The 14411-nt window shown below is 35.5% G+C and overlaps 1 protein-coding gene across 1 annotated transcript; it reads left to right on the forward strand.

Moving 5' to 3' along the window:
- The first annotated feature begins 10006 nt into the window (after window positions 1-10006).
- Window positions 10007-12377, forward strand: LOC117342574. Its single transcript, XM_033904766.1, has one exon. It carries the CDS (start codon window positions 10311-10313, stop codon window positions 12375-12377), a length of 2067 nt encoding a protein of 688 aa, XP_033760657.1. The 5' UTR covers window positions 10007-10310.
- The last annotated feature ends 2034 nt before the right edge of the window (window positions 12378-14411 follow it).

Below are 14411 nucleotides of genomic sequence, written 5' to 3' on the forward strand. Positions count from 1 at the left end.
ATAAATATTTTATAGACACATCCTGATCAGTGTTAAAGAAACTCTTCTGGAACACACAAAAAATCTTAGTTATGAAGACTGCATCACAAAGACATCAATGTCACAAAGACTCTTTCATATGACAAAGACATCAGTGTCAAAGATACTATTCCAGATGACAAAGACATCAGTGTCACTGGGACTCTTCCATATAACAAAGACAAAATAATATCACAGAGACTCTTTCATCTAAGAAAGACAACAGTGTCACAGCGACACTTCATATAACAAAGTTAAATTGATGTCACACAAACTTGTTGATATGACAAAGATCCATTAATGTCATATAACATAGACCCATCATTGTCACAGAGAAATTTTTACATAACATAAATAAAATGCCTTTTCTGTATAAAATATGAAACATGATTTCTGAATATTAAGTCCATACACAAATATATTCATCAATAAAATACATAGAGTACAAAATCACGGGGGCTTGGCACAATTTTATAAATGATAGTCCATACATGTATAGTGTTATTATAATACATATACACACTGTATATATATGTATTGTAGTGTTACTATATAATACATATACACACTGTATATATATATGTATTGTAGTGTTACTATAATACATATACACACTGTATATATATATGTATTGTAGTGTTACTATATAATACATATACACTGTATATATATATATATATTGTAGTGTTACTATAATACATATACACACTGTATATATATTTGTATTGTAGTGTTACTATAATACATATACACACTGTTTATATATAAATATATATTGTAGTGTTACTATAATACATATACACACTGTATATATATATGTATTGTAGTGTTACTATAATACATATACACAGTTTATGTATATATGTATTGTAGTGTTACTGTAATACATATACACACTGTATATATATATATATATATATATATATATGTATAGTGTTACTATAATACATATACACACTGTATATATATATGTATTGTAGTGTTACTATAATACATATACACACTGTATATATATATATATATATATATTGTAGTGTTACTATAATACATATACACACTGTATATATATATGTATATATATTGTAGTGTTACTATAATACATATACACACTGTATATATATATGTATTGTAGCGTTACTATAATACATATACACACTGTATATATATATGTATTGTAGTGTTACTATAATACATATACACACTGTATATATATATATGTATTGTAGTGTTACTATAATACATATACACAGTTTATGTATATATGGATTGTAGTGTTACTGTAATACATATACACACTGTATATATATATATGTATAGTGTTACTATAATACATATACACACTGTATATATATATGTATTGTAGTGTTACTATAATACATATACACACTGTATATATATATGTATATATATTGTAGTGTTACTATAATACATATACACACTGTAAATATATATATATATTGGAGCGTTACTATAATACATATACACACTATATATATATATGTATTGTAGTGTTACTATAATACATATACACACTGTATATATAGAGGATCTGTCATGAGTTTCCCTTCATATTAGATTGATGATACGAGTTTTGAATTTTTTATTTTTGCGAGCCTCTGGCGAGCAAAAATAAAAAATTCTAAACGAGTATCATAAATCTAATATGAAGGGAAACGAATGACAGATTCTTTTTATCATATGACGTTTTCTTTCATCGTTCCCCATCAAAAACTGATTTTCTCTTTTGCCTTGAATCGTCACATCTCAACCAAATCACCCGAACCTTCGAAGTAGGTCAATTATACCGACGAGAGAAGAAATAGTTCTAACACAACTGACTCTTGAAAAGGATTCATTTTATTAAATACACGTCTCAAAACAAAATTTCAGCATTTTTTCATTTAATCTATAATAGATAAATTGTCCTTGGTGTTTGAAACAATGAGGAAAATATTTTAGTTTGAAAGTTCATGAGCGACTGTTTTTGATGTGACGAAGCCGTGACGTCACTTGGCGCGATAATGGAGGCTTCGTTGTACAAATGTCTATTCGCTGTCGCTGTCGCACAGAACCATTGTACGGCGCCTTTTCACTGCTTTGTGTTTATCCTCGTCCTCGCGGGAGTTTATGGAGATGTGAAATGTTCCACCGTGAATATTCCAAATGAACATTGTGTTCAGACTGCCGTGAAAAGCGACTTTGGATGCCGATTTGTTGTCAGTGTTGTTTGTTTTGACATTACACGTGTTTGTCGACGACAGTGTCAGCATGTTATTCTGAGTAACCGTTGAAGGCAAGTTGTAACAAACTACATTGCCGTTTTTCATGAGGATTTTATTAAATAATGTTATTATTTGTTTATTTGAAAAGAATCTAGACTAGATATGTCTCATCGGACAACGCAACCGCAATTTTCTATCGGAGTTGAAATATGTTACTAGGGGTCATAAAATAGATGTTTGCCAGGCCTAATTTAACATCTTATAGTACAAATATAATTAAAAAACTTAGGATGTTTACATCTTGGATTTTATCTTTGATTGTACAATATGTTATGTAAATAGACCAATTTGTCGTTCAGTTGATTTTTTTTTCAAAGTTTACAAGCACTAGTCGCCATTTTTAGTAGTAAAAAGAAGTAGGTCGTTCCCACGCGTATGAATACAGTTCTCACGGAACCAGCCAATCAGCGTAGCGAAAGGTGTTATTACACTAGTGTCATAAAGAAAATTTATGTGATGGGTTTATGACACCGTATATAACGGTAGTCATATGATAAATATGTATATGTGTAGCGTTACTATAATACATATACATTGTAGTACTTCTGTCCGGTCTAGTGTACATTGTTTTTATGATTTAATTGATGCTTTGTAGTTAAAGAAAAGTTCTTGGTTTTTCCAGTGATCGTCTAACTTGTTTTTGAAGGAGTTTACATTTAATGCTGATATAACATGTTCGGGCAATTCGTTCCAGATTGACACCGTTCTGTTTGAAAAGTAGTTTTTTTTAAGCGTATTTGTGGATAGTCTAGGGACTATGTTTTTGGTATGTCCTCTGGTACTGTTGCGTTCAGCAGCATCCTTCCGTAAAAGGATACCATAAAAACATTCTTTATCATATATTTCGCTTATCATTTTGTACAGTTCTATCATATCTCCTCTAATTCTTCTGAATGCCAATGTTGGTAGTTTAAGTTTTTCCAGCCTCTGACTACGTCGATCCTTCATTCCCGGGAGACACTTGGTTGCTCTTCTTTGAACCTCTTCTATCGATAGATATATCTTGTCGATGTACTTTTGTAAGTGTGGTGCCCACACAGGACTAGCATAGTCAAGTTGGGATCTTATCAGACATTTGTATAACGGGATAAACGACTTGGTGTCCATAAACTGGAAAGTCCTTCTGAGAAGTGTAAACATAGTGTTCGCTTTCTTAACTTTTTCTGATATATGTTCGTCAAACGAAAGCTCGGAGTCTATGATTACTCCTATGTCCTTCTCTTGATTGGATTTCTACAGGTATTTTCCGTTGAGATGATAGTCCGGTTCAGGTTCATCATGTTCTCTTCCTTTTCCCTTGCCTATTATCATCTGTTTGCATTTGTGTGGATGCATAGTTATAGCAAATGATAATCTCTAATAACAAATGTTAATCTAATGTTATATTATACCAGGCTTAATAATTGAAAACAAACTTAATTTTATCGCCATTTTTAAATTTCCAGTTTCACGAAAATTTGAACCTACAAAAAGACACTATACCATCGGTATTTATAGATGAATACGTATTAAGTGTAGCATTATCCACAAATATATATATATATATATATATGTCATTTTTAAGGATGACTCTAATAAATGTTGTGGGTGTGGTACGTGAGCTTGGTAAACAATTAATTCTCTGCTTTATAAATGGCAAAACATTGTCGATATAGTTTGTATACATTTGCTGGTTTGCCCACATATATATCCAAAATCAAGCGAATAAAGTTAAGTTCATTTTTGACAAATTATTAGACCTATGATTTCACCAGAATGACACATGTCTCGTGTTGACCTTTGATTAGAACATGTATGCATATATGCGTAGGGAAATAGACGAATTGTCTCCATTACATTATATCTATATGCAAAAAGTTTCAATTGATTATTTATATCGACGAACAACTGTGAGGGCTTAATGTTTTTGTGTGCATTTTCCGTTTGTGTGAGTATTTGTTGTATTTATTCTGCTTTACTTCTTCTGTTTATTTTACCTTCTGCTCTCTTTCTGTTTTCGATTTTTACAATCTATTATTGTCAGCATCCCTGCCGGCAACTTGAGTTATCTTCGTCATGTTACATACGACTGGATATGTTATCTTTGTCATGTTACATACGACAAGATCTGTTATCTTTGTCATGTTGTATACGACAAGATCTGTTATCTTTGTCATGTTATATACGACTGGATCTGTTATCTTTGTCGTGTTATATACGACTAGATCTGTTATCTTTGTCGTGTTATATACGACTGGATCTGTTATCTTTGTCATGTTATACACGACTGTATCTGTTATCTTTGTCATGTTATATACGACTAGATCTGTTATCTTTGTCGTGTTATACACGACTAGATCTGTTATCTTTGTCATGTTACATACCACTGGATCTGTTATCTTTGACATGTTATATACGACTGTATATGTTATCTTTGTCGTGTTATATACGACTAGATCTGTTATCTTTGTCATGTTACATACGACTAGATCTGTTATCTTTGTCATGTTACATACGACTGGATCTGTTATCTTTGTCATGTTACATACGACTGTATATGTTATCTTTGTCGTGTTATATACGACTAGATCTGTTATCTTTGTCATGTTACATACGACTAGATCTGTTATCTTTGTCATGTTATATATGACTAGATCTGTTATCTTTGTCATGTTATATACGACTAGATCTGTTATCTTTGTCATGTTATATACGACTGTATCTGTTATCTTTGTCATGTTATATATGACTAGATCTGTTATCTTTGTCATGTTATATACGACTAGATCTATTATCTTTGTCATGTTATATACGACTAGATCTGTTATCTTTGTCATGTTATACATGACTAGATCTGTTATCTTTGTCATGTTATATACGACTGGATCTGTTATCTATGTCATGTTATATACGACTAGATCTGTTATCTTTGTCATGTTATATACGACTAGATCTGTTATCTTTGTCGTGTTGTATACGACTAGATCTGTTATCTTTGTCATGTTATATACGACTAGATCTGTTATCTTTGTCGTGTTGTATACGACAAGATCTGTTATCTTTGTCGTGTTGTATACAACTAGATCTGTTATCTTTGCAATGCCATATACAACTAGATCTGTTATCTTTGTCGTGTTATATACGACTAGATCTGTTATCTTTGTCATGTTATATAAGTCTAGATCTGTTATCTTTGTCGTGTTATATATGACTAGATCTGTTATCTTTGTCATGTCATAAGCGTATATAAACCTAACCTGTAGAATTCCTGGTAGGGTATCCTACGAGAGTATTAATGTAAACTGTAGAATCATTGGTAGGGTATCCTACGAGAGTATTAATGTAAACTGTAATATGCTTGTTAGGGTATCCTATGAGAGTATTAATATAAACTGTAGAATCCTTGGTAGGGTATCCTATGAGAGTATTAATGTAAACTGTAGAATCCTTGGTAGGGTATCCTATGAGAGTATTAATGTAAACTGTAGAATCCTTGGTAGGGTATCCTACGAGAGTATTAATGTAAACTGCAGAATCCTTGGTAGGGTATCCTACGAGAGTATTAATGTAAACTGTAGAATCCTTGGTAGGGTATTCTATGAGAGTATTAATGTAAACTGCAGAATCCTTGGTAGGGTATCCTACGAGAGTATTAATGTAAACTGTAGAATCCTTGGTAGGGTATTCTACGAGAGTATTAATGTAAACTGTAGAATCCTTGGTAGGGTATCCTACGAGAGTATTAATGTAAACTGTAGAATCCTTGGTAGGGTATTCTACGAGAGTATTAATGTAAACTGTAGAATCCTTGGTAGGGTATCCTACGAGAGTATTAATATAAACTGTAGAATCATTGGTAGGGTATCCTATGAGAGTATTAATGTAAACTGTAGAATCCTTGGTGGGGTATCCTATGAGAGTATTAATATAAACTGTAGAATCCTTGGTAGGGTATCCTATGAGAGTATTAATATAAACTGTAGAATCCTTGGTAGGGTATCCTATGAGAGTATTAATATAAACTGTAGAATCCTTGGTAGGGTATCCTACAAGAGTGTTAATGTAAACTGTAGAATCCTTGGTAGGGTATCATACGAGAGTGTTAATATAAACTGTAGAATCCTTGGTAGGGTATCCTATGAGAGTATTAATGTAAACTGTAGAATCCTTGGTAGGGTATCCTACAAGAGTGTTAATGTAAACTGTAGAATCCTTGGTAGGGTATCCTATGAGAGTATTAATGTAAACTGTAGAATCCTTGGTAGGGTATCCTACGAGAGTATTAATGTAAACTGTAGAATCCTTGGTAGGGTATTCTACGAGAGTATTAATGTAAACTGTAGAATCCTTGGTAGGGTATCCTATGAGAGTATTAATATAAACTGTAGAATCCTTGGTGGGGTATCCTACGAGAGTGTTAATATAAACTGTAGAATCCTTGGTAGGGTATCCTATGAGAGTATTAATATAAACTGTAGAATCCTTGGTGGGGTATCCTATGAGAGTATTAATATAAACTGTAGAATCCTTGGTAGGGTATCATACGAGAGTATTAATATAAACTGTAGAATCATTGGTAGGGTATCATACGAGAGTATTAATGTAAACTGTAGAATCCTTGGTAGGGTATCCTATGAGAGTGTTAATATAAACTGTAGAATCCTTGGTAGGGTATCATACGAGAGTGTTAATATAAACTGTAGAATCCTTGGTAGGGTATCCTTTGAGAGTATTAATATAAACTGTAGAATCCTTGGTAGGGTATCCTATGAGAGTATTAATGTAAACTGTAGAATCCTTGGTAGGGTATTCTATGAGAGTATTAATGTAAACTGCAGAATCCTTGGTAGGGTATCCTACGAGAGTATTAATGTAAACTGTAGAATCCTTGGTAGGGTATCCTACGAGAGTGTTAATGTAAACTGTAGAATCCTTGGTGGGGTATCCTACGAGAGTGTTAATGTAAACTGTAGAATCCTTGGTGGGGTATCCTACGAGAGTATTAATGTAAACTGTAGAATCATTGGTGGGGTATCCTACGAGAGTATTAATATAAACTGTAGAATCCTTGGTGGGGTATCCTACGAGAGTATTAATGTAAACTGTAGAATCATTGGTAGGGTATCATACAAGAGTATTAATGTAAACTGTAGAATCATTGCTAGGGTACGTACGAGAGTATTAATGTAAACTGTAGAATCATTGGTGGTATGTCGAACGAGACTTAATTTCATTCTTAAAACCTATGGTGGTGTAGAAAGGAAGAGTAAATGTCAACTTCAACATCATTGGTAGCATTTTGAACGAGAATTAATGTAAACCACACTCCCCTTGGTAGTGTGAAACTCAAAATTGATTAACCGAGGGCAAATTATATACACAACATTTTCATGGACATTCATAAGAAACGTACACAGAGGATATGACCAGGTGCTCCGAGAGAGTAATCTTCTTCTTCGTCAATGGCAACCACCATACAAATCTAGGTCAAATCCGGGGTAAGTAACAATCTCAAATTAGGGTTTCCTTTGATAATCCTTTACATGCATTTCTCAAAACTTTGTGTTGTTAACTTCGTCGTTAGGAGTCGACATCTGTTACGGATATAATGATTATGGGAACAACAATATCTAATTAAATGGTCATTTAAACATCATAGGCAGAGGATGCAGGGACATCGCTATCTAGAAAAGGAAAGTTTACAATTTGGAAATTGAAATCATTATGTTAATCACACAGCTTTGTTGTAAGTTGTCCTTGTTGGTTACTTTGTGATTAATGGTTTCCAATTCTATGGCGTATATCCGATCGACATGATCAATAAGTTGTTATTTAAGGATTGAATAAAGTTATGTTGAGGTGTAAGGGGTATAAACCTCAATAGGTCTTGAGACAAATTTTATGAACGGCGAAGCAGCTCATAATAAATTTGTCTCAAGACCTACAAATGTATTGAGGTTTATACCCCCATACACCTCAACACAACTTTATTCAATCCTTATATTTATATGTTGTTGATATGTTTTGTACAATATTTTGCCCTTGACAAATAGGTGCAAGTTTACCACGGAACTTACCGAAATGTACGTCATCACTCTTCGTCTACATATGGTTATTACTTTCAGGATTTCTTTCGTGAACAAACTTAATAACGAATTAAAGCAAATATTATTTTTAATGGAATTTATTTCATATAAATATGATCACTTTTGAAAAGGAATTTAAAAATATAGTTACCTACTTTTAGAATGACAAATGTATTCCAACGCCAGACTTGATAAAGTTCATTGAAAAATGACTTGAGTTAACTGTGGTATGTTCTGGTTCTGGTAGTCTGAATTAAGTGGAAATATTTACATGTTCTCTTCGCTCCGCCTCAATGAACATAGTAAACTAAGATCACTTCATTTCCCGTTGAAGATTTTGGGTCGCGAGCTTCTGTTCCGAGAGACGAATCACTTTCTTGCCGGCGTGTGAATACATTGTCATTCACCGAGTTTACAATAGCGATCGAGTTCTATACCGCCTCAGACTTGAATGCTCTTTCATTTGTGAATTTTGCAACATTGTTATAAACGTATATGAACACAAGTAGAATAGCCGCTTTATGTGCTAATACAAATGCAAGTTTAATGCAGACAGTTTAGAAAACAGGATCTGACAGAACACTGACACTCCCGATAGCACCGAGCTCAAGACCTACGTAGCTCAGTAGGTCTAACGTTAGCTGTATCTCGAATGCCATGCTTGATACCATTTCAGTGGTCACCGAAAATACACCTCGATTTTAACACTATTTAACAACACAAAACATCCTGGTAGCAGCAGTATGCTATATCGAGAACAGGGACACATTATTGTCGTAATTTGACTCAATCTAAACATATGGGAGACACAAGTTTCCGGCCGTCGAATACCGCCAATTTTCAAATCAATGTTTCTTTACTTACTATTAGAGTAGATCCGGGTATTATCGGACACCCGGGGTTCATCGGACACTATTTTGTATCATCCAATACTTATTTCATCGGCGGTAGTTGCCGTTCGGGTTTTGTATGCAGCGTGCCTTTGTTTCTTTCCCACCCGTTGACAGACCCGTATTCACCGACAATGAATACATGTTCGTGTCCTAATAATTCCCGAGGAGTATCGATACGCATTCGGGTTCTACTTCCGTTTCCTGCACAGAAAAGAGCGTCTGCTACTGACACACGACGTAAGTCAAACTATCAAAGTCCTTATGTCGTAACGGTCACACTGATACAATTTACAGTCAAACAGATATATGTAACTCAATTTAATCTATATTCATATAACATTTGTAATAAATGATCATAAAAAGCAAGAAATATCCATTTAAAAAGTGTCCGATAAACCCCTAATACAAAATTGAAGTCAAATTTGTTTTAGGGGTTCATCGGACACTCCATATAGCAATTCATTTGACATTGCTGGACTCCATGTCTGTTCAAAACAGGACTAACCCACATATTGAAACTGCATACATAGTCAGTAGTAACAATTATGACAATGTAGGCGTCTACATTGCTTGTCTATCAAAAGAAGCAGAATTATTGCTAAGCCCTGTTAGCTTGCACAAATTACAAAATATTACAATTGAATCACTGGAAAAGGCATTCAAACTTTATTTAAGACTGCATCTACCATTTTTCAACATACAAATAAAACACACAATGTTGGTACAACCATATAAAACAATTGAGTAAAATATACATGTTTGTTCTTTATACATAAGGGACTTGCTCAAGTCAAAAAGAAAATGCAGCATTTAGTAGTTTTGGACACGCATTGAAATCAGCAGATGACATAATAAACTAGTATCAAGCATAAAAATATTAGATTTTGCCTTTGGTTCATTTTAAACTGGCAAAAGCTTTACAAACATTTTTTAAATTAATATATTATATATGAGGAAAGTTCGTGAAAGTAGAGGCAGATTTTTGTCTGATTTTTTCATGGTTTTAAATTTCGATTAATAAGTTTTTTTTTTCGCAATATAGATCAAAGACAATGCCACGTAAAGGAAAGGGAATCCGGGTCCAATATGATCATATGTCAATGGACAAAGCTGTCACCGCTGTTAAAGCTCATGACTTATCTATACGACAGGCAGCTATAACATTTGGGGTACCAAAGTCAACTTTGGGAGATCGTTTGTCCGGTCGGGTAGAGGAGGGTTCAAGCCCAGGGAAGCGTCCCTTTTTCCCACTGGAGGTCGAGAACGAGGTCGCGGAGAAAATTAAGATCGCAGGCCGGATGGGCTTCGGCATCACTAGGAGCCAATTATGTTTAAAAATGGCTCGGCTCGTCACAGCCATGAAACTCAAGTCGCCATTTAGAAATGGTGTACCGGGGAATGACTGGCTTGAAGGTTTTTCAAAGAGGCATCCCGACGTGTCCCTTCGTTCACCAACTCCTCTTAACAATGTGAGAGCGCGCATGCTAAATCTAGAGGTGACGAGGAAGTACTTCCATTCGTTAAATCAAACCCTAATATCTCTTAACCTACATCAAAAACCAAAAGCTATCTGGAACATAGATGAGACCAATGTGTCTTTAACTCACAAGCCTTCAAAAGTCCTCGCAGAGTTAGGACAGAGGAATGTTCCAGGGGGAGTGGGGAATTGTCGGGATGGGGTGACGGTGCTTGCGTGCATAAACGCAGCGGGAGAAGACATACCACCTTTGGTAATAGTGAAGGGTCTGACAGAAAAAGCCTTACGAGCTTATAATGTATCAGAGAGTCCAAATGGCACGAAATTTACGTACCAGAAAAAGGCATGGATGGAGGATGTTTTGGGTGTTCAATGGTTCGAGAACCATTTCTTAAAACATTGCGGACCAGAGAGGCCTCAGCTGATCATCCTAGACAGCCATAGCTCCCACGAAACTCTAGGTCTCATAGAAGCTGCCAGACAGAACAATATAAATCTATTTGCCCTTCCACCCCACACAACACAGTATTTAAATCCGCTTGATAAAACTGTCTTTGGACCCTTTCAGCGCGAGTACAATCGGCAATGTACAGATTTTATGAGCCTCTCTCCTAACAACATGGTGACCAAGTGGGAATGGCCCAGGCTTTTCAAAAACGCATACATAAAAACTGTCAATAAAGATAACATTACAAAGGGTTTTGAGGTTTGTGGGATTCATCCTTTCAACGCCGAGAGAATCGCTCAATCAGCCTTTGCTCCATCTTTCCCGTTCGACAATATGTCCGCTATACCCGCAACTTCCGTTGATGGATTGCAACCGTCCGCTCACCCAACGGCTTCTGAGAGAGGATCTCATCCGTCTGCGCCCTCTGTGCCTTCCGAGACTATATCTCATCCGTCTGCGCCCTCTGTGCCTTCCGAGACTATATCTCATCCGTCTGCGCCCTCTGTGCCTTCCGAGACTATATCTCATCTGTCTGCACCCCCAGCGACTTTTGTGGTCATACCGGTATCTGACGATCATCTGTCTGTGTCTCAAGCACCTCCTGAGGCCATATCTCACCTGTCTTTGCCTTCTCAGCCAATATCTTCTCTGTCCGCGCCTCTAGCGCCTTCTGCGCTTACATCACCACTATCTGCACCTTTAGCGCTTACATCCCCATTATCTGCACCTTCAACGCCTTCTGGTGATGGGTTGTCCCAATCGCCATCTACCATCTGTAACATGTTTGAAGGGTCAGTAGTCGCCACTGCTGGGCAAGATGGTATTGTGGATATCGAGGACGCGAGTGCCTTATTACAACTCATCACAACTGGACAGTTGAGTGTTTTCGAAACACCAGCGGCCGACCCAGTGTCAGTTTCCAGCGTGTTGCCATCATGGAACACAGAAATTGAAAACATCTTCAAACTTCCGGCAAGTGCAGCAAACGCAGCAAGCAAGCCTGCAAACAAAAAGAAAATAACAAGCCATAGACTGCTGACTGCAGACGAGATATATTTAAACAAAAGAGCTGAAAAGGAGGCAAAGGATAGACAGGAGCAAGCAAAGGAAGACAGAAAGCTTCAACGAGAAAAGAGACGGGCAGAGGTCAAAGAGTTGAAAGAAAGCAAAAAACTCAAAGTGAAAAAAGCATAGTAAAAAAAATTGTATTATAATCTGAAATCTTTAATGTATTCATTCACTCTTTATTTAGAAACAGTAATATGTCCAGTTTTATTTGGGACACATGTTGAAAAACTGACAGCCGTCGTTTTTCGTTACTGATGATATTGATGAAATAATGTATATATACATGTAATAACATCAAATTACAAAAATAATGGTGATTGTTTATGTTGAAAAAATTCAAAACGAGTTATGAGTGAAAACTAACAATATCTATAAATGTGTGTATCCTTACAAATCTGTATAATGTGTACTGTACATACATTATGAAATAATTTTAATACAGTTTCAAAATTTCTGATGAGGAGCAATTAAAATTGAATAGAACTTAAGTATGACTAAGATATTTTTTTAGCTTACAAACAGTACAAAACACTACAATTAAAGCATTGGAAGAGGTTTTTTAAAGTTTACAAACATGTTCTGATCAGGACCTGTAAATTCAACGCGACGACGGGCACCTGTAGAATTCAATTATCGATTTAGTAGTAAAACAACTTACATGTCAACCTGACCGTTTTCATTATGTTCTCCTCTTCTGAAACGTTATGTTCTCCTGTTTGAGTTTCTATTGTATATGTCATTGCATTCATACTGTTCAAATGTTAGCCACTTAATCGCATCAACCAATGTGATCGTCTGCTCTACGATCTCAGTGCTCTGTAATGGTGACTGTTTTGCGCATGCGTGTACAAAAAGGGGGGGGGGGGGGGGGGGGGGGGGATTACTTGGCCCAAATTACTTTGCATCAATTTTTAAGTATAGATAAGAACACACTTCAGAATAATTGTATGTTTGATGAAGGTTTTGATAAAAAAAATATCAACATATTGATTACGCTGTCGATAACTATTTTTTCCGCTTGTCGAGTAGGTCCTACTGCCCATGCATGTTATTAAACGTAACAAAAACAATGATTTCTCCCGTGATTCGCCAACAACTGACGCTTAACTGTCGATGACCGCCTCCGTTACTCTTTATTTCTTTATTTTTAAGCTGATATTTCTTTGTTGGATTAGTTTGCTAAAATTTTGTTAATGAAATTAATTAGTGTCCGATACTCCCCTACATGTCCGATACCACCCCAGAACCCCGTCCGATAATACCCAAATCTGTCCGATGGTACCCCTTTCCGGATTCTGCTTTTGTATTACATGTATCTATGATAATACTATGTAACCTCCCGAGAGTACACGAAATAAATGAAGTAGAAGGATAGCATTAGAGGAGAGCACGGTTAACACCTGACGAGAAATAACGCTGTGGTCGAGACACGAAGAAGCAGCCGGGACTGTCCGATAATACCCGGATCTGCTCAGAATTTACATCCCAAAACGCCAGTGCGACAATGAAATCCAATATTTCAAGAACACCATGTACATCATCAGCTAACCTGCGACTAAAATCCACATTGTTACACTTTTTTTTCGAGCTCTGAATATCCCGGCTATTAGACTGCATCACATACGGTCACAGGGGTTCGGCGTTAAATTTTGAGTAACATACATTCTGTATATTATGTCATCTATAAATAATCGAAAGACTAAAAATCCAACATTCATTCAAATAAAACCTTACAAAATCGACTTGTTTCCAAGGCTTTAGAGAGTATATAAACAATGTCTTTCAATGTTGTGATATTTCACTGAACTGTCGTCACATTAACCTTGTGCTCAATTTTTAACCGAGTCCCTGTGTCTCGAGAGACCAAATCACGCACATACTATACTGTCAACACTGCACTTTAAATTCGTATTTATATGGGTATTGCTAAGTTTTTATTACACAATATCATAAATATTTGTTATAAATGAATATTTTATCTTGAAAATATCGTATTTATGTGTATCAACATCGAAATAATCAAAACGTGTATGGGACTATATTTTGTGTTGCCTTGGCGACGAGAATAGCTGACTGTCTGCTGTTCGACTACTGTGCACACATGTACGATAAGTATAACAATGTTACAAAGTGACACACTTACGTCACACTGTTTCGACC

This window comes from Pecten maximus, chromosome 14 (genome assembly GCF_902652985.1).
Source record: "Pecten maximus chromosome 14, xPecMax1.1, whole genome shotgun sequence".
Lineage (NCBI taxonomy): Eukaryota > Metazoa > Mollusca > Bivalvia > Pectinida > Pectinidae > Pecten > Pecten maximus.